The following is a 27,121-nucleotide window of genomic DNA, read 5'->3' as shown; positions in this document are numbered from 1 at the left end:
TGACTTCCTGCCCTTTGGGCAGGGGGCTGGACTCGATGATCTCCCGAGGTCCCTTCCAGCCCTAATGTCTATGAAATCTATGAAATTCTCCCTCCCCCTCTTTCTTCAGACTAAATAAGCCCAGTTCCCTCAGCCTCTCCTCAGAAGTCATGTACCCCAGCCCCCTAGCCATTATGCTACAATTGATCCTAGGGGAGCATTATTCTCCTATTTAAAAAAAGACAAAACTAACAACAACAAAGCTTGCCAATGCTCCTTGTCCATCCATTCCAGGAAAAATTCTTCCTTAGTTCCACATCTAGTAATTAGACCATGCATGCACGAGCTAAACCCAGCAGGTAGAAACCACTGAGGTGCCTAAGTATCTCTCTTACCCTTTCATCATCAATCATTCCTGGTTGATATGAAATCCTATTGTGACCCATGAAGACCCATCTGAGCCTAATGACCTATTTGGCTAGTATGGCTAAGGCACATATGAGAGTTGCCAAAATTATATCTTGACACCTTTGATCAGTACTTTTACATCTGGGTAAAATGGGGAGAGCAGCCTTTGGAAAGAGTCCAGACCCAGGGCTTGAACTCATGCTGCCAGAGAAATTGCTCTTGTCATCACACCCCTAACTCTGATATACAGAGCCTTAAAAACTAGATTTATTGTATGGATTTGTGATTGCTTCACCCTTAAGGTTTGGAGCATTCCATGTGGCAGAGTTTAAGTCTTATCAGTTGATTAGAAACTGACACTGGCCACATCTACATGAGATGCCAACTGTGCAATCATTCCTGCACATTCATTTAGTACTTGTATAAACAAGTACATCATTAAGTATAAACAAGTACTAAATGACTGCACAGTAAACCAAGTTACTACACAGTAGCACTGACAAATGGCTTTTTTCTGACACTACTGCACAGTAGCCCCGAGACTACTGTACAGTAGCACTGCGTCATGGGTTCTGATATGTGACACTACCATGCAGTAGATTTCATAGATTTCATAGACATTAGGGCTGGAAGGGACCTTGGAAGATCATCAAGTCCAGCCCCCTGCCCCAGGGGCAGGAAGTCAGCTGGGGTCATAGGATCCCAGAAAGATAAACATCCTAATTTCTCTTGAAGGTGTTCGAAGTAGGTGCTTGCATCACCTCCGGCAGCAGGCTATTCCAGACCTTGGGAGCTCGGACTGTAAAGAAGTTCTTTCTTATGTCCCACCTGAAATGGTCCTGAAGAGTTTGTGACCATTTGACCTTGTCACCCCCTGGGGCACTCTGGTGATCAAACGTTCCCCCAGATCCTGGTGAGCACCCCGATAAACTTATAGGTGGCCACCAGATCATCCCTGAGCCTGTGCTTTTCCAGGCTGAAGAGTCCCATAGCTCTCAGCCTCTCATCATAAGGTCTGTTTTCCTGACCTCTGATCATGCGCGTGGCTCTCCTTTGTACTCTCTCAAGCTTCTCCACATCCTTTTTGAATGGTGGAGCCCAAAACTGGACGCAGTACTCCAGTTGTGACCTCATCATGGCCGAGCACAATGGGAGAATGATGTCATGGGATTTGCTTGAGAAGCATCTATGGATGCAAGCTAGCATTTTGCTCACTTTACTAGCCACAGCATCATATTGAAGGCTCATATTCACCTTGTGGTCAATCATGACCCCCAAGTCTCTTTCCTCCATAGTGCTAACCAGTGTAGCACTGCCAAGCCTATAAGCATGCTTCAGATTTTTCTTTGCCAGGTGGAGACCCTTGCATTTTTTGGTGTTAAACACCATCAGACTATTGTCCGCCCATTTCCTGAGCCTGTCAAGGTCAGCCTGGATTGCCCTCCTGTCCTTAGGTGTGGATGCTTTACCCCAGAATTCGGAGTCATCGGCGAACTTGGTCAGTCCACTTCTGATACCAATGTCTACATCATTAATGAAGATATTGAATAGCGCTGGCCCAAGGACAGAGCCTTGAGGGACCCCACTGGTCACAGTGCACCACAACAATTGACTTTTGTCAACCACCATCTTCTGGGTCCAACCATGGAGCCAATTCCCCAGCCAGCTGGGGTGTGTGCGGTGAAGCTGAGGCCACACTTGGCCAGTTTTGCTAAGAGGTGATCATGACCAGATCTAAGGCTTTTTTAAAGTCAAGATATATCAATCTCTTCTCCCTTGTCCAGGTGATAGGTCACTTGGTTGTAAAAGGAAATAAGATTGGTCAAGCAAGACCCACCCGCAACAAACCCGTGCTGGCTATCCCTTAGGATGTTGGCGTCGGCCAGTTCATTAAGGATGGCCTCTTTAATAAACTTTTCTAAGATCTTCTCTGGGATAGAAGTCAGCCTGATGGGGCTATAGTTAGCTGGATCCACTTTCCTCCCTTTCTTGAAGATAGGCACCACATTGGCCTTCTTCTAGCCTTCAGGCACTACACCAGAGCGCCAGGAGTTCTCGAAGATCCATGCCAGAGGCTGAGCTATGATGCCTGCCAGGTCCTTGAGTACCCTGAGGTGTAAACTGTCAGGGCCAGCTGACTTGAAGATATCCAGCCTCTCAAGGTGTTCCTTCACAAGGTCAGCATTGATGGAGGGTAAGGAATCACCCTCACCCAGGTGTTCCTGTCCTGGAATGGGCAGGGGCGCCCCTTGGGACTGGTGAAAAATCGTAGTCTCAAGCTACTGCACAATCAGCGTCTTGTGCAGACGTGGCCACTCAGAATGAAGTGGGGCTGTCTGTATCTCGAAAACAAGGAACCCCTGCATTACTCCAACTTGACTGTTGTGTTTTTGTTCTGTTCTAACTAAAGTCTTAGTGAATACATTGAAAAGCATGTTTGTCTGATTAGATTTTTCCAGGCCAAATATCAGTATGAGGACTGTTCTTATGGCAAGGTAATATAGCAAATAACCCTTACATTCACTTACTTTTTGTTCTGCTTTCTTTTTGGTTTCTGCATCCATCCAGCTAAGTTCATCTAATGTTTTTATAAAAACCTCACGGATATCAGCAATCATATTTTCAACCTTGAAAAAAGCACCGAAATATATAGTAAGACAACATAAAATGACCTAAACAATTGTCCATGGGTCACTACAGAGTTTGTCTTGTTACTTTAAACTATCACTCAAGATTGGCCCTAACCTGACCCCTGTCCTCCTGTCCTAGCTCAAATTAAGTAGTGTTTTATCCAGAACTAACTGGCCTGTTGTTGAGGTTGGAAGTATAAGAAGGACAAATGCTTGAATAACTGCTGACTTTGGAGCTAGTAATGAAGTAGGAACTGCGGCAGTTCAAACTACAATAACTTAACAGACAATAACCCAATCACTCAGTACTGCTAATCAAATCACCCCTGGGCATATCTGCACTGCAGAGAAAGTTGTATTCTTAATTTGAACTAGTGGTAAAAGAGTAGTGAAGATGCAGGTTACCACTTGGAGATAACACCTATTGGGATGCTATGACTTGAATTTGAGTTGCTAATCCAAGTTAAAAGTTGAATTATAGTGCTTACCCTGTTCTTTTAACCTAAGCAAAGGATACTTTTCAAAACATATCAGTATAATATACTCTTGATGTAGCTTAAGGATTGTTTTCCAGTGTGGTCATTCTCACTCAAGAGTAGTTCAAGAGGAGTAACACAAGAATGCTCCCTTGATTTTCCTGTAGTAGCATAGACAAGCCCTAAATAGTTGTTGTTCTTGTTGTTGCTCAATAAAATATTAATTGAGCACCAAAATATAATCTTCAGGTCACCTTTGTCCACCAGTAGCAAAGTCCCCAAGTAGAAGAAATTAATCAAAATAATTATCTTTACTGTTTAAAGATCTATATATTTAAGCGGCAATTATTTACTGAAGCAAAGTTCAGTTGGGAAGATGAAGTCAATAAACATAAATAATAGATAAGGGAATTCATGTCTATACAATAGCCCCTATAATGATAAGTGAAAGAAAAAAAAACACATGTATTTTCAGAGCACCAGAAGTAATAAGAACAGCATTTTAAATAAGCAAAATCACTCCGTTTTTACTGTAAAAAGATACCTGTTAACATAATTTAATATAAAAATGTGATCAGTTGACTGAAGTTAAACTGATGCAAAACAATTACTTTCAGCCAAGGCAATATGATTCATTGCCTCGCTCTGTAATCTCTATTTTAAAACTTCAGATGTAATCTGCAATGGCTTTTTCTCTTCAGTGACATCCTCTCTTACTATCATTTGCTAATGGCTTGATGTACAGGCCTGCAAGAGGTATATAATTGCATCATCACTAGCTACTGACATTGGTGCTTTCCAACATAATGCTGAATAGTATTTTCTTTCCTATTCTTAAGTGAAGTTTAAAAAAGCATGTTCTGGGATTCTTTGCAATTCATATTTCTTTGTATACTGGAACTTCAGAAGAATTACAGCATTATAACGTACTGTACTTTGTAGTAATTCAAAAGTATTCATTTATGCCATCAAGATGGTATCTCTTTGTCTGAGCTATCCCTTGGTTAGTGTAGAGAATGGAACAAAGCTAATTTCCAGAGACAAATTGTGATGCTGGATGCCTTAATGGTACCCTTCACTTCATTGTCAATCTGAGCACCCTGTAAACATCTCAAACCAGAATTTGCTTTAAAATTAGGCATCCGAGCTCATACCAAAATTAAATCACCAATAAATGGGTTTCTACAACTGTAAAATAAAGTCAATATTTACTAAATCATCATCTTGTAAACTTAACTCCTTAGATGGCACATAAAAAAATTGAGTTAAAAACATTACCACGTGTTTACTCTCTCCAGCAAATGCTTCCTGTACATATAATCGTCCTGCAGCGTTTTCCATATTACTATTGACATAGTTTGCACAGCGACGCCAAACAGCAGTTTCCGATGTTGTGCCATACAGTGCCTGTTAAATATAAGATAAAGAAATGACATCTGAGTAAACATAAGGAGGAGGAGGAGAAGGGTGGCTGATTTCCAGACTGTCAATTTTGGAGGCAGCAACTCTAGTCTCAGTGTGTGCATTTAATTCTCACTGGTCTAAATAGGAGTTAGGTGTATTCACTATATAAACTTAACATCTATCACAGGCTGAGCAAATGTATGAGGGCCATTAACAACATACTACATATCTCCAAGATGTGGAAAGGGCTAGGGAGGAAAATACAAGCAGCCAATACAGGAAGAGATTCAGATGTCATTTGTGCCTGGAACTGAACTGTATCTCCTTATTCTGATAAGGGCCACCGAGATTGGGAGTAGAATCATTTCCAGAGGAGGAAGTTGTTTTTTTCAATGTGGCTTTGACAGCAGCTTCATAGAAACACTACCAGTGGTGTCAGATTAGGGAATGCACCTTGCTAATGCATACCCTAGGTGAGCTACACTGCCCATCCAGACCACTTTTGGGATAGCCTTGACTGCTTGCAGCCCCTACTGCAGATTACTGGAGGTGCAATGATCTCTTGTGCCATCAATTGCACGATTGATGCTATTTAGCTGCAATTATTCTGTCATAATAGTTCATAAAAATTGAGGCTGTGAAGATGGCATGCAATGCTGTCCCCTTGTAATACAAAGATCATAGCACAAAGAGCATGTTACATTGGAGCCATTTGGTCACTCCCTGGCTTCTCTGTCTTCAAGGCTGCAGACCTGCGACTTAACGTACAGAGAGCTACAGTTACACTTTGGCCTGAAATGCTGGTACTGGAAAGAAAAACTGCTGATATGTTCCTCTTCACCCTAATAATAGTAGAAAGAATTAGGAGAGGAAAGACCTTTCAAAAGTGTTATCAGTATAACACAGTAAAAAACTGTCTACAGGGTTCCCTGAAGACCTACATTGTTGGAGCTATTCCATGACTCTGTGATCAGCATGGCTAAGAATAGCTGAATAGAAAACAGAATCCTATTTCTAATGTGCTTCTTCCCATTCCAGACCTGCTGCACACATACATAAGATGGAATATGCTTGTAATGCAATATAGACGCTACAGAGTGGAGCATTGTTAATTTTTAACCACCAAGAACAGGACAGAGAGAAAACAAATCCAACTCCCTCTGCAAAGCAAAACTCAAAACCAGAGCAAAATAAAATCATTGTGACTATGTAATTGTACAGATGATACACTATAACATCAGAGAGATGCTATAGAAGAAGCATCAGGAATCGGGATTCAGCAGATAAGCCAAGATATGCCCAGCACAAGTTTGATGGGAGATCAGGGAAGGTGGTACATTGCTGCTTAGGTGTACATCAGCTTCCCATGACCCAAAGGGGTTGTTGCTGGAGCTGTTTATCAGGCCACAGGTGGCAGCCCAGTACTTGGCTGGCTAGGAGGGTTTATGCTGGTTCTATGCCAGCCAAAGATTCATCTGCAACAGAAGAACCCACAAGTCACCCCCATTAAGCCTGATTTGCTTTGCCAGTTGCTGCATCATTTACTGAATCTGCCCCTAGAAATCCATTAGGTTTCATATAACAATGGAAACACATCTGCTTTGCCTATCACTACAAATGGCATCAAACTGCAATCAATTACTATAGATTCATTCACTGAATGATTTCCAGACTTAATTCAGATGCATTAGAAACAAACCACTGAAATTCATTAAGTTATTATGCATAAATTCTCAATCCCAATGTTACATTACTACAACTTTTCCTATTATTATTTAAAATAGAGAACATAAATTTTAAAGGGAAGGTGCCAGTGCGTTTCTTTCAAGAGAAAAGTAATTCACAGAGTTTTATATTCCTGTAGAATTAAGAACTAATTAGGATCACCAGGCTATATCAAATGCTTTTTCAATGTTTTTGTAAGCTTCTCTCTGCTGCAATGGCAGTTTTCAGCGACTGTTACGCTTCAGAGAAACAACTTGTTCCCTAGGAGCAGAAAGTAATGCCAGTGAGCCAGGGACTGCGTCCTGTCTTTCTAACAGCAGTAGTCCTATTTGAATATATAATCTAATAATCTGTAGGGGCTTTTTTTGGCTGAGATCTTCAAAGTAGTGGTAACAGGTCTAATGATCTTTCTGCTAGGGCTTTGGGACTCTCAATTGCATATATCAAGTACTCTAAATCTGAGCTCCAGACATATGACATCTTGAAAGAGTAAGTGACTAAATTGTCAAACTTTCCAAGATATATGGTAGGGATGATTCAGGGGAAGAAATAAGTGTTCTGAAGTGTTTATGTCTGAAGACACTCTAGTGAAGCAAATCCTAATCAAGTGACACTCCATTTGAAACTTCAGTTTTAGAAGTGCATGCGTGTGTGTGCGCATGTGGTGTGTGTAGCATCATACCAATTACTTTTAGCAAATTAGTAGGGAAAAAAAAAATATATATATATATATTTACATGTAAAGTATATTTTTAAAGCCTAGAATTTTGTTAATTCTAAATCAAATTTCTTCAGGGATGTCTTAGATACTTGTCCTCCATGGGCACATCTACATATGCAATGAATGCAGCTGAATAAGCTCTGGCACAGTTCGCATAGGAGTTTATTGCTCCTGGGTGCCATGTTTGCATGTACGCCCAGGATCACAGCACATTGAGCTAGGATGGAGCAGCCCCAGTTGGCAGGGGGCCCAGGAGGTCATCTTGCCAGCCCAGGGCTGTTCTGCCCCAGCTCAACATGCTGTAGAGGGGCTGGCTAGCTGGCAGTCAGCCCCTGCACTGAAGCACTCTTGTGCTTCGGCCAGCTACCTCAGCATCTACACATTTTGTGGCAGAGTAAATAACTCCACCGTAGGATAGTATTTGTGTCTGGCAGTACTATTCTATGGCAGAGTTAATGAGTTTTCTCCATCCTAATAGCACCACATGTGTAGATGGTGACATTTTACTGTGGAGCTATTGAGTCAACTCTGCTGTAAACATCTCATGTAGACAAACCCAGTGATGACTAAAACTAGAGCAATGTCTTACACTAAAAAAGGCTTATACTATAATAATTTATAAGAGTACAAGTAGCTGAATAATTCATGAAACCTATTATATTCAGAACTGCCCCAAATGATCAACTAGAATGTTACTCCTCTCTTCCCCATACTTCACTACTGTGCTAAGAATAATCAGAATATTTACTTCCTGTGCCAAAGTGATTCTTTTTCCAGAAAACAGCGAGGGGTGTGTGTGTACGCACAAGTGCTTTCTCTACCATGGCCATTGGTCACTAATAAACTAAGACCACAAACCAAGTTTGTTTCCTTTTTATGAACACAAATCTTAAACAGTAGTAAAGTTTGCTTGGAAGGTTTTGAGGACCCTCGACTCCCATCTAAAACAGAGAGGTGAAAGTGTTTAGCACCTACCAGAAGCACTCAGATCTAATAGGACTGAACCATTTAATGACAGCAATATTGGATCTATAATGTTTGGCTCCAGCATCCGATATTGTTAGGTACTCAACAACTTGTAGCAAGTCAATTAGAAGTAAGGAGCCATATATATTTGCATTAAAATAGTCCTGTGCTGTCAGAAAACGTTCATAAAACCAGCTGATTAACTCAGACTCAGAACAACATAGACACAGATGTCAGGACGATATTTCTCAGGCTTGCTTTCCAATAATCAAGGATACATCATATAAATTATAAACACATCCTAGCAGGAGCATCAGCAAACATCTGGAGCTTAGTACTTTGCAAAGTTCACATTGCACTTAAAACAGGTATTTGGTATAGTATAGTCAATATTTTGTGAATGTTAAAAAATCATCTTTAAAATTTAAAGACACACTGATTTCTGCACCTTACGAAAAGCATTCCTTGTGTCCTTGTAGTTACGGCTGAGACTGTTTACAAGGTCCATTATGAATCGCCAAACCATGTAATTTTGAATCTCTCTGTATAATAAAACAACAATAAGAAGTTGATGATTTTTTAGGCTTTCAGAATTTATTCGTGATAAAATGAAAATTCTAAAATCATGCCCATCATACCTACCTAGGAGTATACTGGTTAAGAATAGACTTGAGTTTGATTAGATATTCTGGAGCGTAAACAACCACAGGCTCTATATTCTCAACATTAATTTGCACAGTTGACATGATATTATTTATGAATTTTGACCAGTTGAATTCCTGGAAAAATATACAGTTTAAGTATAAGCATTATTAAGAAATAATGTGATTATTACTATTTTTTTCTGGCCACTGCTTTTACGATTCAAATACATTTGAAACAAATGTTTCAGACCAAAAGTTAGTGTTTTTCTTTGGAAACCACATTGTTGTAACAAATGAAACAATTACGGAATTATGCACAGATTACCCGATAATATTTATGCAAGTTATCATTAAAAACAGAAAAGGCAAAAAAGTAGAACAGAAATGTGAACAGCGGGTTCATGCCTGCACAAACTATATGGGTACAGTGTAACTCTCTAGCAAGGCCATCTAGAGCAGTGGTCTCCAAACTTTTTTGATTGTGCACCCCTATCAGTAAAACATTTTTGAGCACGCACCCCCAATTATATAAATAAATAGAAGTTCTAATATTTTCTTCCCACACCCCAATGGATTGTCTTGCGCACCCCCTTGGGGTGCGTGCACCCCACTTTGGAGACCACTGATCTAGAACACAGGCTTCACTCATTCTGACTTTCATAAAATGTATCCACACAAATTCCACATGTCTTCTACATATGATAACAGATTGCACCTCTGCAATATGGGGGTGATTACACCCTTAAGATCAGAGTAAAGTAGATTTCCCCCTGCTCTCCTGATCAATAACTCCATATCTTTAGGCATGCACAATTGAAGAGACCTACATAGCTTTTGTGGGCTAATATCTATCAAAATTACTTTCTGTTAAATAAGGATTTTATTCTATGAAGCCCCTCCAGGCTGCATAACGCATTGTTTTAAAATGTGAACTCCCTAAAATTGAAACTCTAACTGAAAAATCCTTGACTAGGAAAAATATTATTGTTCACGGTTATATTTTGGTCACTATCTTTTGCTCTAGAAAATAGATGGATTGCTGGATTGGTAAGAGTATATAGAGTATTTCACCATTAGGTCACTCAGTACTGATGGAATTTGACCCACATGCAGCAGTAGTTACCTAAAGTTGTTGACAGCTGGAGCGTGCACAATGGGTTATGTGGAATGAGTTCCGTGTCTCGTTCTAGTATGCAGCAGGAATGTATTTGTACTTTAAGGCCAACAGTCTCTACATCTGATAATAATATGTCACTTTTCTTTATAGTTTCAATAAAGGCCAAGGCATGGGTGAGAATGAAGAATTTATTACCACCTAAAGGTGTTCTCTCTCAGTTGGTATTACAAAATATTGGCAGGGTATTTGGGGAAAATTTGCAATGAGATCACCCAATTTCCTTGCCTGTTTCAAAAACAGTGAGTTTCATTTTCTAATGCAGTTAATGTGACCCTTTCATGTATATTGACTCATCCTTTTTTGACCTTAGCCTGTGTGTTACTGATTACCAGCTAAGAAGTATTTAACTCCTTCAATTATTTGAAATCTGAATTGATGTTCAAGGTACTCAAGACCATGCAGAATTGAAACATATGATAAAAATCTTCATTCATCTCTTCACTGTTGGTTGATGGCATGCCAATTTTTATTACAAAAACAGTGGACATATACTGCTTCATACAAAATTTCACGTGGCCTGTTAAAACATCCACATTGGCCTCAAATTCTGTATTTCCTTCTGTTTAGTATTCATGATTACAAGCAGCCTACAGAGTACCTGTGGGCTGCTATGAAGACTGAGAAGGTGGAAATTGGAGAAATTGAAAATGTTTTGGGAAAATATGTATGCCAAAAGAATTATTCAATATTTTCATCAAATCTATTAAATCTGTTCTTTAAATAATGGAAAAGAAGTTACTGTGTCTATGAAATACAAATAATCTATTAAATATAACACCTAAAGAAGAGCAGACATTTTTCAGTCAACAAGATCTGCCACTTATTTTGGGAAGTAGGGAAGTAGATTGTTCTCAATCGGTGCCTTTCAAAGTATTTGTGGATAGACTTGCAGCAAGTAGGCTGTTGTTCATCTGCAGAATTCCCCAGGAATTAAAAATAAGCAAGCTAATCTTGTTTTCTGAACAAACAAAATAATTTCCTGATAACAAGGCTCCTGTGGGGTAACTGTACAAATAAGATCTCTGGGTGTAAGCAACTCCTACGACATGGAAATAAGATAAGTTGAGCTAAATTTAACTTCTATGTAATTTTAAGTTTTGGCAATTTAAGGTCAGTAAAAATGTTAAACATTAAGAAAGATGTTACATAATATATATATACACTGATGGGACTCACAGTAATTCAGAGTATATTGCCAACATGGAAGGAATTAGTAATACTTCTAACAAATGATGCCACAGGCCCAAGTTCTTTTCTAGTGACACACTAACTAACATAACGATAGCATTTTTTATCATTTACTGTGTGCTACATACAAGAGAGTTACTTGTATGACAGTGATATGGGGAACTTTATTTTTGATGAAGGAACATCCATATTGACACCTCCTGGAAAGTCTTTGGCTGGGCTATGTGGTAATGTTGCTGGAGGCTCTGTTTTGCAAAGTTAACGTGGCCAAAATAAGAGATAGTATGGAGTTCTACCACTCCGAAGGAGCTAGCAGGGATATATCTTGCTGAGCCCTAGCTGTTACTTCCTTTGCTTCTCCCTGCTTGATGTAAGCACATTTCCTTTTGAGATGGAAGGTGAGTGGGAGAAAATTAAAAGTTTAAAGCTGTTTTTCCACAAAATCTGCAAAGGGCTAGTGCCTTCTCTTCCACCAGGATTAAGTTGGTACACAGTTTTCAGATATCAGCTTTGATGACGAAGACCTACACACCTTTTTAATGAGAAATGTCCTATGCCTCTGACTCTGACAGTGCAGTGGTAGGAGCAAGGCCAGTCACAATCTGTGCTGTTTTTAGCTATCAAATAACTTTCCAATAATTTTGAGCTAAGGTTTCAAGATAGGACCTTTATTTTTAATTCAGGCACTCCAAAGTTTTTAAAGGAAAGCTCTGTAATGTTACATAGTTTCATTTTTCAAGAACAGATATTGAAAAGCATTGGATTATTGATCACTCACCATACTATTGACTTGCAAAGTGAAGTTCTTTTGGAGTTGTGTCACTGTCATTTTATTATATAACAGAATTGGATCATTTCTGTCTTCAGGTTTAGTTGTAGCCTATGAATGATAATTACAGAAAATGACTGTATAAATGGAAGCATTTTATAGGAGCCACAGGAAAAGAAATTAAAAACAATATATAAAAAGGACTGATGGATGTTTGATCTGATACATTAATACATACGTGTGCTTTGTGCATAGTACACAATGGGTACAACTACAAGTTCCTTAATGCATTGTAAATATTGCACATTAAATTTAGTACTTGGATAACCAAGTACTAAATCAATGCGCAGTAGCTTGCAGTACTGTGCAGTAGCACCGGTGTATGGGTTTTTAGTGATGCTTACTGTACAGTAACTTATTACTACTGCAGAGTAGCATATTAGCATGGTTTTTGCCTGGCATGCTACTGCACAGGGTTATTAGGCTACTGTGCAGATAGTGTCTCATGTAGATGCGCCCAATGTAGCTAAGCACCTTGCATGTATACATGGCAGTATATGTTATAAGCATGACTCCAAAAAGAAACAAATTATATGGACTAAATCTTTATTAATACTACACATTAATATTACTCTATTAATACTTCTCCGTTTTCAACTGGCTTTGCATCATTGTGCCAATATTATAGCATCTTCCAAATACTCCCTTAACCTATTTAGATACCTTCAACCCCTTTTCTCACACAATAAATATCCTTAGTCCAGGTCCTTCAACAGCCATCTAGCACACAGTCTGTCCCCAATGGTTCCTTTCTTCCCGTAGCATATTATGGGATGGTAGCTGGGACACCAGCCCCGAACACTGATTTAGAGGAGGAGGGTTTCAAAATGGTGGCAGCAGCATCCAGAATGAAGAAATCCTATGCAAGGCAGTCAGGGCGTTTGAGATCCCATACTGAGCTAATGGTCAGGTAAGTCCTTCCAGTGCCTGGCACACCTTTTCCCTCCTCCTCCCCATCTCTGCTTAGGGTACCAAAATGCAGTATCAAGAGGGAGTGAAAAAATAATAAAAAAGAAATCAGCTATACCTCTGTTCTCTTCACTCCTATATTTTCACCTGCCCATACAGAAATCCTTTGTATTGATTTAAAAGGCAGGACAGAAACTAGTAGGCAGGCACTGCCCCTCTCCATCTCTCCAACATAGCCAAGTGCCTACCCAGTTGCAGCACTGAACAAGGAGGTGCTGTTTCTCTGCCCTTTGGCCTTCAGGGTGCTATAATATTGCTGACCCTCTGCCTCTTGTTATTGATGCTTCTGCTATTGCATTTCAATCAGCAAAGAAGTATCGTCTGGCACGATCAGGACCCTGCCTCCCTTTCTTATTTGGCTATTGGAACGGTGAGATGACAAAATAGAAAACAGAGAGAACAGTGGGAACAGAGTGGTCTCACTAAAGGGATTATTTTATACAGGGTAGTACTTTCTACCACTTTCTGCGCTCAGTTTAGGATGTATGCTGCTATCAGCACAGCTAATTTGGGTAGAGAAGGAATGGCAAACTTTATCTATGCCATCATTTTTTAAATTAGAAACACATTCTCTCCCATCCCTGAGACTTTAAAATGATTTCCTTTTTACTGATTTTTTCACTCCCTTTTCTTGCTGCATTCCTTACTCTTGCTTACTCATTTGATATTTTTCTCTGCATTTTCTTTTTCACTTGTTTCCTCCAATGCAGTGCAGTGAAGACTCCCTTGTTTTCACGTTCAGTCTGTACACTTTTCAAATTTAAGTGAAGCAGGTTCAAAATTAGGCAACAGTAGCTTGCCCATCACTAAGTGTGACCTATGCCAGTAGTGAGTGTTACATGTTTCAGATGTAGTTTTGCTTCTGATATTTCTTTTCACACCCTCAAACCTTTCCTCAGTAAATTTTTTTTCATTGAACATTTTTCCAACTTTGTTCTCAGCCCAAACCTGTGTTTGTCTGGAAAGTTAGAAAACAATCAAAATCTTCTGTTTATTTATGCAAAGGGGGAGAAGTCATAGTCTGACTAGGAAACACATACCCTTATTCACTGGTATAACGAAAAGATGCTGAAATTACAAAACTCAGCCCTGAGAGATCTGATAATCTGTAAGGGCCAAAAACTACTGCATGTTATATGACAGGGACAAGAACTGGTAACTGACTCTTCTGACAACCAGAAGTTAAGGAAGATGGCAGAAAAATGAGTGACCCTACAAACTGCTTTTTCTTAAACAGGTTATATGTAGGGGGTCTACTTTATTTGCAGTCTTGTGGTTTTCGCAGAAACCATGAAAAATAGTGTTGTCTGCAATTGCCAGAAAATATTGTGGTGACCGTTTCCCACAAAATCTACCTAAAAAAAACCTTTAAAAATTAGTTTTAGAATGTGTTAATGCTTACTGTAAGGCAAAGACAATGTGACAATCATTGCAGCCACAGATTAAGTTAGTTTATGTCACTAACAGACCAGAACTGAAGGAGTCAATCAGTGAAGTGAAAATGTTTTTGTGCCATCTTTTAAGTTTAAACATGATACCAATGTCCCTTTGCCAGTCAGCAGCAAGAGGTAGGGCTGGCAGGAAATGCCAGCTCACTGCACTGGGACCAACCTGTGAAAACTGCTTTGTCTCACTGTGAGTTAAGTAGACCCCTAGTTACGTGAGAACCAAGTCTCCCTCTCTTTCTCTACAAAAGCTATGATGGGTTGAAGTAAACACCCTGCTGGTTGGGAGCAAACAGATAGCTTATTTTTGTTTTCTTTTCTCAATAATAAGCACCTCCAAGGATATGGGAACCACATTTGAGTGTTGGGCTCCTGTACTGTGAAACAGAATTTGTCTGCATACTATCACCTTAGCTTTCACAGTTAAGGTAACCTGACAGTAAAGATAACTTGACAACTTGATGTGTAACTTGCTTTCCTGCATATCCCTGCATAGTCCCGTCACTCCAGAAGGAAGTCCGTTACTTAACTTCACAATAAAGAAATATTTCCTTACATTGGCAATTTCTTTCTCCAGCTGCATAACTCTTTCCATTTCTTTGGAAATCTGTAACTCATTGATGGGATAATTTCTTTCCTGAAGAATCAGCTTAGCTACAGAAATCATGAAAGCAACATAGGCTGAACACGCCTGCAGGGAGAAATAATAAATACTTTCAAGACAAACCTCTTCAGAGTACAGCATATCTTATGTGGGATATTTTAAAACTCTAATTTTGATTTGAATTAGTGTTCTGGACTCCTTTTTTTAGCCGCATTTATACAAATTCACTCTGAAAGACTCTTTACATAACAATGAAAAATTAACCTTAAATTGTTTCCTTTATTGAAATTGTTATATAGTTGCTTGCAATTAGGGGAAGCGTTCTAAAACTGTATGTTCTGCTTTTATTACTTAAAATGATATATTTACTAGTCCATACTTAAATCCTACCACCCCATAATCTCCATAAATTCTCTGAAATTTCCTAAGCAGATTATTTTAGTTAAAATTTCTGGGAAAGGTGATCCCAGAAACATGAAAATATGAATCCTAATGCTCTTTTATTCCTGTACTGGTGCTTTTTGGATATCATTTCCAAAAACAATGATTCATTGTAGTCAAATATCTACTATATCTTTCATGGGAATTTTATAGACCCCTGTGTGCTCAATAGTTTCCTCAGTCTACAGTGATACTTTCTAGCCCATTCTTTGGTATAGCTAACCACTATGTATTCATTATTCATGCATGCACATATTTCATATGAGCCCACAGACTCAGAGAATATTTTATATCATTTGCATAGAAACTATTCAACCAACAGTTTTGCAGCTCCTATTGGATTTACTTCATGGATGAGTCCTAAGGAATTCGGCAGAAAATGATAACCTTTCCATTGGTCTTTTTGGATCATTCAGCACAATTTAATAGCAATTAATAAAGATATCTTTAAAGCAGCTATAAATATATAAATAATGTGATTCTATAGTACTAAACTTTTATAGAATCCTGTTCTATAGAACTATTCCTATTAATTTTGGAGGCCTATTCCATAAAGGAACATGAGGTAGAAATGACATTACCATATGCTTTCTGGCAATTCCCATCCCTGATGAGAAACCCGGTTGCTACATGAGCCCTTTATGAAACCATGCCTCTGCTATTGCCATCTTCCCTGGGCCAATAATCCAGTACTGGCACCAGCTGTTATGCAATCTGGGCCTCAACCTGCAAAGTACTTCATGCATCCTGTATAGCATTGACCATTGAATCCACTGAGAACTGGTGACAGCACCTCTCAGGATTGGGCTATCAAAGATACTTCTTCTCAGTATCTTGAGCTGTATGAGAACACTTCAACAGAGAGGAAATGGGCTGAAGTTCCTGATCACTAAAATGACAAGTAACAAAGAGGGTCCCTGTCAAACCTATGAATACTTCAAGAGTATCAGCATCTGTCCACAGACTGTTAAACTTTCCATGGGGCGTAATTCAAAATCCACTGAAATTAGTAGGAGCCTGCTGATTCTGTAACTTGGAGATCACTGCATACACCTCCCTGGGTCAATCAGAACAGCCAAAAGATAAAATCAACTGATCTCTAGATATAACTCATAAATAGGTCCTAGTTATTGTGCAGTCATCTCAAAGGCCATGCAGGGGTCAAAATCACTGCATCAACAATTATTAATTAACAATTTATGAGCAGCAATTTTTTAAAAATAAAAAACCCTCACACACATACTTATAGCATGAGAAATATTCCTGATACAGATGAAAACATTCAGGTTAAAGTATAGTAGACAGATGTCTTCTTTGCTACATAAAGCTCAAGGATAGAAGTAAAATGACACAGCAGGAATCAGAGCCAAGAAACGGCTGCTAGCAAAGAAGAGGTTCTGCAGTAGGAAGAGACTCCTTCTTTTGAAGCATTCATGCCTGTGGCAATATTTATTTTAGACTCTGTCTTCTCAGCGCGTGGTTTTGGCACCATTAAGAGACTTGCTTTTAAAAGAAACTTTCTCCACTCTCTAGTGTTAAGATGCTTAAAGTCTTGGATGAACTTTGTTTCTTAGTTCATTTTTAAGTTGACCCCATGTAATTTGCTTATTAAGTTCAATATCATGACTTAAATTCTAAAACCAAGTAACTTAGAAGCATAAGTCCTAACAAATGTTTTTAGTGTATTGATTGTCATGATGCAAATATATTTTTGGTTAATATTTCAGGAATTTGGGTTACATATTAACAAAAGACCACTGTAAAAATTGATGTTTTTCAAATCTGATGAATCAGTGGTCCTTCTTATCCTCTTTCTTGCAAATAATGGTCAGTTCCAGTGAAGCCAATAGCACTACACAAGTGTAAAATCTTTGTAAAATCCGAGAAAGGCTTGTAGAGAAAGAGATCATATGAAAATTCTAGTAACAGTCATCATTCTATACAAAGTCATCAACAGTCAACAACCATTTCTTCACATAAATTACTTTCTGATAGGCCAGAAGATTGTGATATTGGTGTAAAAACCATGTTTTTTGTGCTATATTTGTACAATTCTTAGCATAATGGGGCCTGGGATTCCTAAATGCTATGGTAAATAATAATATTATCCAATTTTTGACTGGAGTTCCTAAGCACTGTGGTAGTATAATAAAAGGTAAACCAAAAGGTTAAGGTGTTAGTGGTTATCTTTATAGGTATGTAAACTGTAATTAAAACTAATCAGTATAAATCATGGCATTAACCATTAGCATGTCAGCAAAATACCAACCAAACAAATACACAATAACATGTTTCTCATGACTTCTGCATTCAATTACAAGGTAGAAAACTGGCTAATTAAAGACACAATGTTAGCTTTTAGTAAATGCCTATACTTAACCTTGTGAAGATTCTCCTAATGCACACCTATTGTTGACAGTGAGAGATATACAGTTCCAGTACTAAGATGTTAATTGAAGTATGCTAGCATGATAAGTAAACATGAATTAAAGAAGATCAGATGGAACTATGGTTTAGCGTCTAAGCTTCAGTTTACCAGATAGCCAGGGAATCTACGATAATTTCAGAACCTCTCCAGAGAAATTATGCGTTGGAATAGCTCTGAGTGGTTTCCTTTTGTTTTCTCCTCTTTATCCCAGTGGTTCTCAACTATTTTTAACTTAAGACTATGTTAGAATCATGGCACCCATTGGAATATACCAGCTCTTAGCTTCAACTCATCTCTTGAATACGGAAAAAGTAACAGAGCAAGTAGTTTGCTACAAAGAACTCAAAAAGACCACAACAGATCAAAATGGTTTTAACATTACTGATCCCTGTTTGAAATCTCTGGGGTTATTTTGTGAATCATGTAGGTGTTTGCACATCTAACAGTGCTAATATTGTGCAGCACCTCACAGCACCCATAAAGGATCTCAACCAAGGGCACACTGAGAATCACAGCTTTATCCAATTCAGCATGCCAGGTAATACTGAAGCTTTCAATAATTTTTCGAAGTGGTAAAATGATACCTGTGTTCTTAATAACCCTATGTTCAAAATTCAGCACAAATAATTCACAAATTCTAAGAAGCTGGTAGCACAGCCATTACATCTAACCTCTACTGACACCCTAGATTCATTCCAACCTGGGTTCATCTCATATGTTGTAATTCAGAAATGGCCTATGTTGCTCTGATGAGACAACCTCCTTATAATGGAGAAGAGGTATTACAACAACACTGATGCTTAATCTTACTGCATTAGGTGCTTTTGGTCCCCCCCAGTTATGAATAACCCCACTTCATTTATGAGTCCTGGAATAACAACCTAAGTTGGTTATATTAATTTAGGCACTGGGCTATAAATATATTAGGGGTGTGCACCAGGAACTGGGAGAATGTCTATTCACCAGGGCGCCCCAAAGTCTAACAGTACAAACTCCAGGAAGACTGCTTTAGACTGGACATAAGGAAAAACTTCTTTACCATCCAAGTTTCCAAAGTCTGGAACAGAAGCAGCTACTCGAGACACCTCTAAGGCACATCTGGATGCTTATCTTGCTGGGATCATTTGACCGCAGCTGACTTCCTGCACCTTGGGCGGGGGGCTGGACCCAATTATCTTGTGAGGTCCCTTCCAGCCCTAATGCCTATGAAATCTATGAATATTCCTCAAAGACTTCCAAAAGCATCATGTCAAGCAGCAGCTCTTTCTCCACAGGAGCTGACATATATACTCTCTACAAGGATTCACCCTGCTATAGCTCTTCTGTGATATTTATATTAGCTAGTTTTGGCAATCATGAAGCAATACTGGCCCTATATCTTTCCCTCCAGCAGAGATATCATTGTCTCAGTGACTTCCTAAGTCTGTATCAGGAACTGGAGCTTGAATTCCCAACTGCTGCCTATGAATACATGCAGAAAAATGGAAGCAAGTTAATAACCTTCACTGCACTCCTACTCTTCATCTTCACAGCCCTTTTTCCCACCCTCAACTCTTGTTTATTTCTATTTGTCTCTTACTTGCTAACCTGGCTCTGCAATACTCCTTTCATTTTCTACATTTGCTCTTGATTTAATTCTTTTCTTTATGCTTCTCTCTCCTTAGAAGAACAACTCTGTTCTCTCTGCCAAGTATTCTTACACTCTCTTCTCTTTCATGATAATACTGAGTTTTAAAATGAAATTGGTCTGAACTCCTTACACTGAGCTTCCTGCAAGTTATGTTTTTTTCTGGAGCTTAGGTCAGAAGCTCTTTGTGGCAGGGACTGTTCTCTCTTAAGTATTGTCTATGCACATCTTCATCATCCGATATATGTAGGGATCAATCAAAATTGCAGCAGAAGTGCGTTGTGCAGCAGCTCCTTTAATGTTGCAGTTTCCTGGACACGCTCCCTTCCCTCCCTCTCCACCACTGAGTATCCTTGCTGTTTGCTCCTATTCAGCACCCAAGTGAAAAACTTGGTTTTAAATAGGGTGTGGTTTTTGCCTCCCAGCTGGTCAGCAACAAACAGTGGGATCATTGAGGCCCCTTGGTCAATCAGTGGCAGGAGGCAAAAACCACACCGTATTTAAAATCCTGGGAAAATCCCTGCCAATCAGAAGTGAGTGGTGAGCAGTTAATGGTGGGGCTCCTCCACTGATGGTGGGGTGGGCGGGCATGGGGGAAACTGCAAGATTAATGGAGCTAGCATGCAGCGCACTTCCACCTCGATTTTGGTAGGTCCTTAGATATATGTGTGAACCTTGAGAGTTGAGGTCGGAGCTTAAGTTACAATTTACCAGCCACAGCTTACCTCCTTGTATGCTCCAGTGCATTCATAGTAGTCACGAGAAGGCAGGCCAAGCCCTGGTTGATCAATCTGTAGGAACATTTTAAAAAGTTAGCTGGCAGAGAAAATGGTGCAACACTGTGGAAAGCCAAAGTCCTGGAGAGCAGGGACTAAGAGTGCTAATCTCTGCTTCTGATCAATGAGAGTGAATTCTTGCTGATCATAACAAATTTGAAGGCTGACTCACAGGCTTTCTTGTTTTCTGTCCTATTTTTCTTCTTTATTTTTCCCCTTTGTCTCAGTAATTTCCTTCTGCTCCTGCCCTATGTACTGTCCAGTCCATTGTAACAGCATGTCTTTGCAAGTAAGTAGCCAATGCAATCAGTGGACAAACATAACTTCCACAGAGACACAAAAGTTACAGGGTGTTTTTTGTTAATGTGTGCAGAACAGACCACATTCACCCTCCTAGATGAAAGGCTGGATTCACCTGAGGGTGGCAGTGTGATCACCAAAGAAAGCTGGGCCATAGTGGGATTCACCTTTTATGCCATCAGCCTCCCTTGGATATTGTGCTGAGAGGGATCATCTTCATTTTATAGCAATGGCAAGCTGCATAGCATCGTGGATGCTGCCTTCAAATGTGCTCCAGGATCACCCCATAACCTGAATGCCTTGGCCAGCTTCCTCCTCTACCTGTCCTTGCCCACTTTCAGAGCTCTGTCGGCAGACTGCAGATCCATAATGGAGTAATACATACAGCTGTAACACCCTTCAGGCTGGGTGATCTGTCATGGGTTGGGCAGCCCTCATTAGGGTACTCTGTGGTGTGTGGTGAGCCAACAAGAAAATACATTGTTTTCATGCATATACAAATTACATCGGTGTCGTGTTCACTGTAGGTTTCAAAACCCCTCAGACAATGGGAAGTAGCAATTAATTGGTGCAAGAACTAAAGGATAAAGCTATATACTCTGAGAATGGAAAGACATGTCTGTTTCAGAACAAGAAACACTGTTAAATGTAAGGGCTACAGAAATTTATAATGATGTTTTGCTGCTGTTTAACTAGCTAAATTCAATTTCCTGACCAACTTTTTTATAGTAGTATTTTATTGCACTTGAAGGATCAGGAATGCCAGACCATTGAGACAAACTTACATGAATGATGTGCGTTGTGGAGTTCTTATCATCTGTCCCAACAAAAAAATTTATGAGGACCTTTTTCCCATACTTAGCATTTAGTTGTGCAATAGCTGTCTCAGCTGTCCAGTTTACACCTAAAGAATTGAACAATGAACTTAGTCTTGATACTTTTGGAAATAATGAAAAATACAATCAAGACGTTTTAACAGAAAGATAAATAGAAAAGCTTGTCCTACCATAGACAGCTTCCCAGTTAAGTGTTGCAACAGGCCATTCAAAGACGGTTGGCAATATATCAATTAAAGGTTTTCCACCTCTGTTATCAATAGCAGCTTTTGAAAATAATAGAAGTTGGTTAAATATTAGTTATATGAATATTTTAACCATGTAAACACTATGCTGCCTTTTATAAAGTAAAGTTCCCTGTTTCTGTGACTGCACCTGAAAAACTTTCCCTGCAACCAAGCATCCATCCTCACCATCTCCAGTGCTGGAGGACAGTAGTCCAGAATCAATGGGCACCTATACATGTTCATTGAGGCTGTTCCAAAGTGCTGGAATTGATTGAGTCTGCTGAAGCATGATAATTACCATGCCCCTCTTCCACCCCCCTGGGAACATGTGTATAAACATCCTAAGATTTTATATTTAAAACTACTTCTCATGATTGCAAACAATGCCCAACCCCTTAAAAAGGCGAAACAATGTCAATTTAAGTAGTGTTGTCTTCCTGAGTCTGCCTAGAGCTTTAAACAATTGTTCCAAGTCACACTACTTAGCTCAGGAAACTCTGAAATCTAATGATGACAATTCATATGATAATATAACTAACTTTCCCTGCCCGTTATTTTAGCATTATTCCAAACTCTCCCCCCGACCCAATGTCTTCTGTATATCCAAAGTCCCAACTGTCCTGAAGCTACTAATTTGCATGGTACAATTTTTATTTGCCAGAATAAAAGTCTGCAGCATCCTGAATACTGAAAAGGAAAGACCAGAGGGAAACAACTCATTTAATGCCAAAATTAATAATACAAGAACTACTGTGTACTGATTTGCATTATTTATATGCATATTTAATTCTACAAAACCTACGTATTTTAGTTTACAGGAAGTTGAGTCAGAACTTCCCAGCTGCTTCAGAAAAATACCACATAAGCCAATGGAGTCTTTGTAGTAGAATTTAGGAACAGATGAATTAGATGTATTACATTTATAAATCTTATGTGTAGTAATTTGTGGATAAACTTACTTTCATTTATACACGATCTATACAGAGTTTTTGCTTTCTGCACTGCTGCTATGTTGTTATTGCTTGGCTTGTCAAGGACATCTAAAACAAACAGAGAATAATTACATGCAATACCTTACAGCATCAGATCTGCATGCAAGGAGACTAGAAGAAACTATGGAGGAAGTCAGCTGGGGGCACAGAAAATGGAGGATCTATAGCTCTGCACCATGCCCCTTGTTCTTCTCAAGTCTCTTTACTTCAGGTCCAAAGGAACAAGGCTCCGGAGGTACCATGTTTGAGTGGGGAGGTGCTTTGGATCACCTCTCCCCAGCCCACAGGTGTTTCCAATCATGTTTATATGCTATAGAGTTGCACAACAACCCCAGCCTGACTGCTGAGGGACTGTTTGCAGAGATTAAAGATTCTGGGTAGGTAGGTTTAGAGATGAAGCCTGAGGAACAGTATAGAGGCACTGAGTGTCTGTGAAAATAAACCTGATTCACACAGATGCTATGAGGTATGCAAACATGGCAAGTCTTAATTCCAGGATGCTTTGTGCAGGGGAGGACAGGATGTAGCTCCCAAAGAAAGGATTGGAAGAACATGCCCCTGTTCAAACTCAGGGAGTTTCTTAACTCTCATGCATTTTTCCTTTCGTGGGAGATGATATGGCCCACAATCCTGAATTTGCTCTTGGTACTTTGTGATACATTGTGAAAACGGAATGGTGATATGCCTTTGGTCTTAGTAGCTAAAATGTGTCTGCTTGTTAGGCAATAGCTGAAGGAATACAGACATGCAGATTGTAAGGCTGGCAAAGAGCAACTTCCAGCATGTGGAAGAGTTCCGATTAGCTTGGCTACAAGGAGACTCCTTTTTTCGTCATTTAGTACAGCTGCCACCTGTAGCTCATGAGGGTAATGATTTGGTTTCAGCTGTTGTAATATCCAGATAGATACAAAAAGAGTACAGTCATCATAGGGGTCAGGTCTGGACAAACATGCTCCAGTGCTCAAAAGCATAACTCCTAAAGCTCAAATTATTATCCAAGCAAATAGTTCAGGGATAAGAACTGAATACAGAAGACATTTGATTTCTCAGTTAGATAACAGGTTTTGTTATGATTACATATACGCCATGGAAGAAGCTTTATATAGTCCATAGAAATAAACTCCACTGACCTTTCAGAACAACTTCTAGTTCATCTCTTAAAATGTCAAAGTTACTATAACGGGAGCTTGTCTCTGGAATGACCTTCCTCTTTAGCCATCCTCCACAGGCATATTGGTAAAAATCTTTACAAGGCTCTGCAGTGGTGTCCATGTTTTCAATGATTCGGGCTGCTGTAGGGTGAAACAGAGCAACACATGAAAAAACCACAGGTAAAAGAAATATATAATAAATATGGAATTCTAATTTGGAAAGGAACCAATAAACCTCCTGTGGTAAAGATACTCTCAAAACAATTCTCCCCTCCCCTAAATATCCAAAACATCTTTTTTGCATCAAATGAAAGCTAGGAAGTCTTAATACTTAATATACAGAAAACAGCTAAGTCATCCATACGAAAGCTTGTGGGGAGGTGAAAATGATTATTTCCATTTTATCAATAGGGACTCTTAGATACAGCTTATTCATGGCCAAATTATGAGTCTGCAACCCTCTTCCCTCCCCACTTCTGCACAAATTCCCAAGCTTGGGCACATCCCTTGAGACCATACACAGAAATGTATGCTCCATTTCATGATTTATACTCTAATTCACTAAATAGAAATTATCTGATGTTATTTTTCACAGAAAGGTGTTTTATACTAAAAGAGAAATGGGAAAGAATCCACACTGTTGGGAGAAAACAGTCTAAAGCAGCACTCTAGTACTTAAAGAAATTTAAAAAATTAGATAATGCTCATTAATGCTAATCAATTGAGAAAAATCAAAACAACATTTAGAAACCCCAGTTCTTTCAGTGTCATCTTTCACTAAGCCAAATACTGAAATAACAACATTTTAGTTGCCAATGGTTTCTAATGAGAAAACTGATACTTTCAGTCTAACTTAGCATTGTGATTAATTGTTCATTATTGCTTTAAATTATATTTAAAGTTCTTATGTTTCATTTACTGATTTACACTTTGTAATAAAATGTGGTTAGGGTAGCATTTAAAGTATGAAGGAATTTTCTCTTTAAAAGACAGAAAAACTCACCAGAGGAGTCTGGAGAATAAAGGAAAATGGAGATTGTACATACATGTCCAGTTCTTTAGAAAGGGAACTTCTTAGTTTATAGAATTAAAAGTTTTGCTAGAAATTTCAGTTGAGTGGGGGATTTGAGGGCCTTTCCATTTAAACACCAGGGTTGCCACCAGGATTGCCACGTTCTAATTTTATTCTAAATTTATTTTTATTTTTTTTACTGACAGTCTGCAAACTTTTTACAGACAAGAATTTTTTTTGACATATATTTTACTTAATGATATATAATGTAACCTGCAATAGTGCACACACACACACACACACACACACACATACAGAATCCAAAGGGGTCTCACCTCATGGAGGGGATGTACTGTAGGGGGTCTGTGAGGAAGTTGGTGTGAGCGCAAGATGAGGAGGCTCCGAGCCTCACCCCCTGTGCTTAGACACACACCACTAAGTCTTGGCAGGCCCCTTCCCCCTGAGAACAAGAGAAGAGGAAGCCTGCTTCCCACATGTGGATACCCAAGTGTTTCCTCTTTCTGAAGGTCCTGGTGGGGAGCACTGTGGGACAGAAGGTTTGCCAAGTCTTCATACATTTTAAAGATTTTGAAATATTTCTATGGACTTTAGGACAGGGGTTTTTAGCCACCTGTTTACAGACTGTCCATAAAATTTACGAATGGTTGGCTACCCTGATTACCAAATTACAGAACTTAACCACTTTGGTTAAATGAGAAATATGAGGTGATCATGATTGTTGGCTTTTTCATACATTTTTCTGTAGAGAAACATCAGATGTATACCTTGAAAGTATATTTTACTTGCTGCAATTATGGAAAGCCTTCTGCAACCAAAAACAGAAAGACAAAGCCAGTAGTAGAAGACATTATGCAGATGGAAAATATTCACTGGGCTTTTATGGAAGACAAATATTTGGGACTCAGGAAGAAAGAAAGATACATGTGCTGGAAATATACTGAAATATGTAAAAGGAAGAGAAATCAGTGTTTGAAGGAAAGATAGAAATAAAAATGAAAAGTCAAGGTTTTCTCAGCCTGACAGGTTTTTTTAAAGCAAAATGGTACAAGCCTTGTTTTTTCTATATGCCTGTAATGCTCTGTAGTAAATTATTACATCATTCTTACAAATAAATAAAAAATAAATCCTAGACTGTTGGCACTTGGATCCATTTTTTAAACTTCAGATGAGAGTATGTATCATGCACAGTCTGTTGCCTATTACCTTTAAAAAGCTCTATTTATATATTTTTTCATAAAAGCATAAAATGAAAAAATTATGTTCAACTATTTTATAATGTACTTCGAATAAACAACATACCCTGACAATCCCTACAACATTCAAAACAGCCCAAGATAAACACACACACAAACTTCAAAATTTAAAATACCAAATACAAAACCTGGCACTATGACTGCTGCTCCAAAGTGTTAAAAGTCTGCGATTAAAATCACAGTCTTCTAAGAAATATTTATTCACTTGAAGCCAATGTGACTATTTTTGCACCTAAAAATGAAGGATGTGTGTAGGTGTTTTGGTTAATAATATGCGTTGTTGTAATTGATATATATTCAGGTTGAATAGCCTCTATTTTGCAAGAATTCAGATTTAAATGATCAGAATAATTCCTCCCGTGTCCAGGGACATCAGCAGCTGGGTTAGATTGGCATAACTCCATGGACTATGTCAACTTATGCCAACTGAAGATCAGACACTATTATGACCCTCTTTCCAGGATTATTTCTGTTTTTTCATTGTGACCATTTAATATGATGCATATTAGCAGCTGTGGGTGCAGGACCTGGAACCCAGCACACCCCTTAGTCTTATGTGAATGCCCTAACCATTAGGCTCCAGAGTCTGGCTCTCTTTTTTTGTTCTCTCCACTAAGCCCCAAGAATCCATCATCCCTTTCTGTACAAATGTACCATTTTCAAAAGGAGGGCTGAAGAGTACCCTATACCCTGCCTAGCTTACAGCCTGGTATGTAGAAAATGCTCCTAGGAGGTAGATGTTATAGGTTTGTGCACTATGGGTATGTCCCGACGAGCCCAGCCATGCGGTATGTGGTGCCGCAAACAAGTCTGCAGAGCCACATACTGCAGAGTCAGGCATTCTCTGCACTGAAAGGGCACGCTGCTCACGTGTGCTCCGCTGTTTTTTTTC

General features: G+C 39.0%; 1 protein-coding gene and 1 long non-coding RNA gene across 3 annotated transcripts in view; one reads left to right on the top strand and one right to left on the bottom strand.

The window, feature by feature from the left end:
* The window catches only part of MME (membrane metalloendopeptidase), a 74,344-nt gene that overhangs the window by 27,029 nt on the left and 20,194 nt on the right, over positions 1-27,121 (bottom strand). For both annotated transcript variants that reach the window (XM_019532622.1, XM_019532621.1), the window contains exons 4-14: positions 23,923-24,084; positions 22,760-22,840; positions 21,744-21,839; positions 21,523-21,641; positions 20,387-20,452; positions 15,118-15,252; positions 12,097-12,198; positions 8,952-9,088; positions 8,758-8,851; positions 4,772-4,900; positions 2,916-3,014 (exon numbers count right to left, since the gene is read on the bottom strand). In XM_019532622.1, the coding sequence (XP_019388167.1) occupies positions 2,916-3,014; positions 4,772-4,900; positions 8,758-8,851; positions 8,952-9,088; positions 12,097-12,198; positions 15,118-15,252; positions 20,387-20,452; positions 21,523-21,641; positions 21,744-21,839; positions 22,760-22,840; positions 23,923-24,084 (1,220 nt within the window). The remainder of the gene's footprint in view (positions 1-2,915; positions 3,015-4,771; positions 4,901-8,757; positions 8,852-8,951; positions 9,089-12,096; positions 12,199-15,117; positions 15,253-20,386; positions 20,453-21,522; positions 21,642-21,743; positions 21,840-22,759; positions 22,841-23,922; positions 24,085-27,121) is intronic.
* On the top strand, positions 22,860-25,900 carry LOC109308360. Its single transcript, XR_002100586.1, has 3 exons — positions 22,860-23,003; positions 24,539-24,614; positions 25,722-25,900. It is a non-coding gene; the product is annotated as an uncharacterized LOC109308360 (long non-coding RNA).

This window comes from Crocodylus porosus, unplaced genomic scaffold, assembly GCF_001723895.1.
Source record: "Crocodylus porosus isolate Cpor-Errol unplaced genomic scaffold, CroPor_comp1, whole genome shotgun sequence".
NCBI classification, from domain to species: domain Eukaryota; kingdom Metazoa; phylum Chordata; order Crocodylia; family Crocodylidae; genus Crocodylus; species Crocodylus porosus.
Note: the sequence above shows the minus strand (reverse complement) of the source record. Positions and strands in the feature narration are given on the sequence as shown.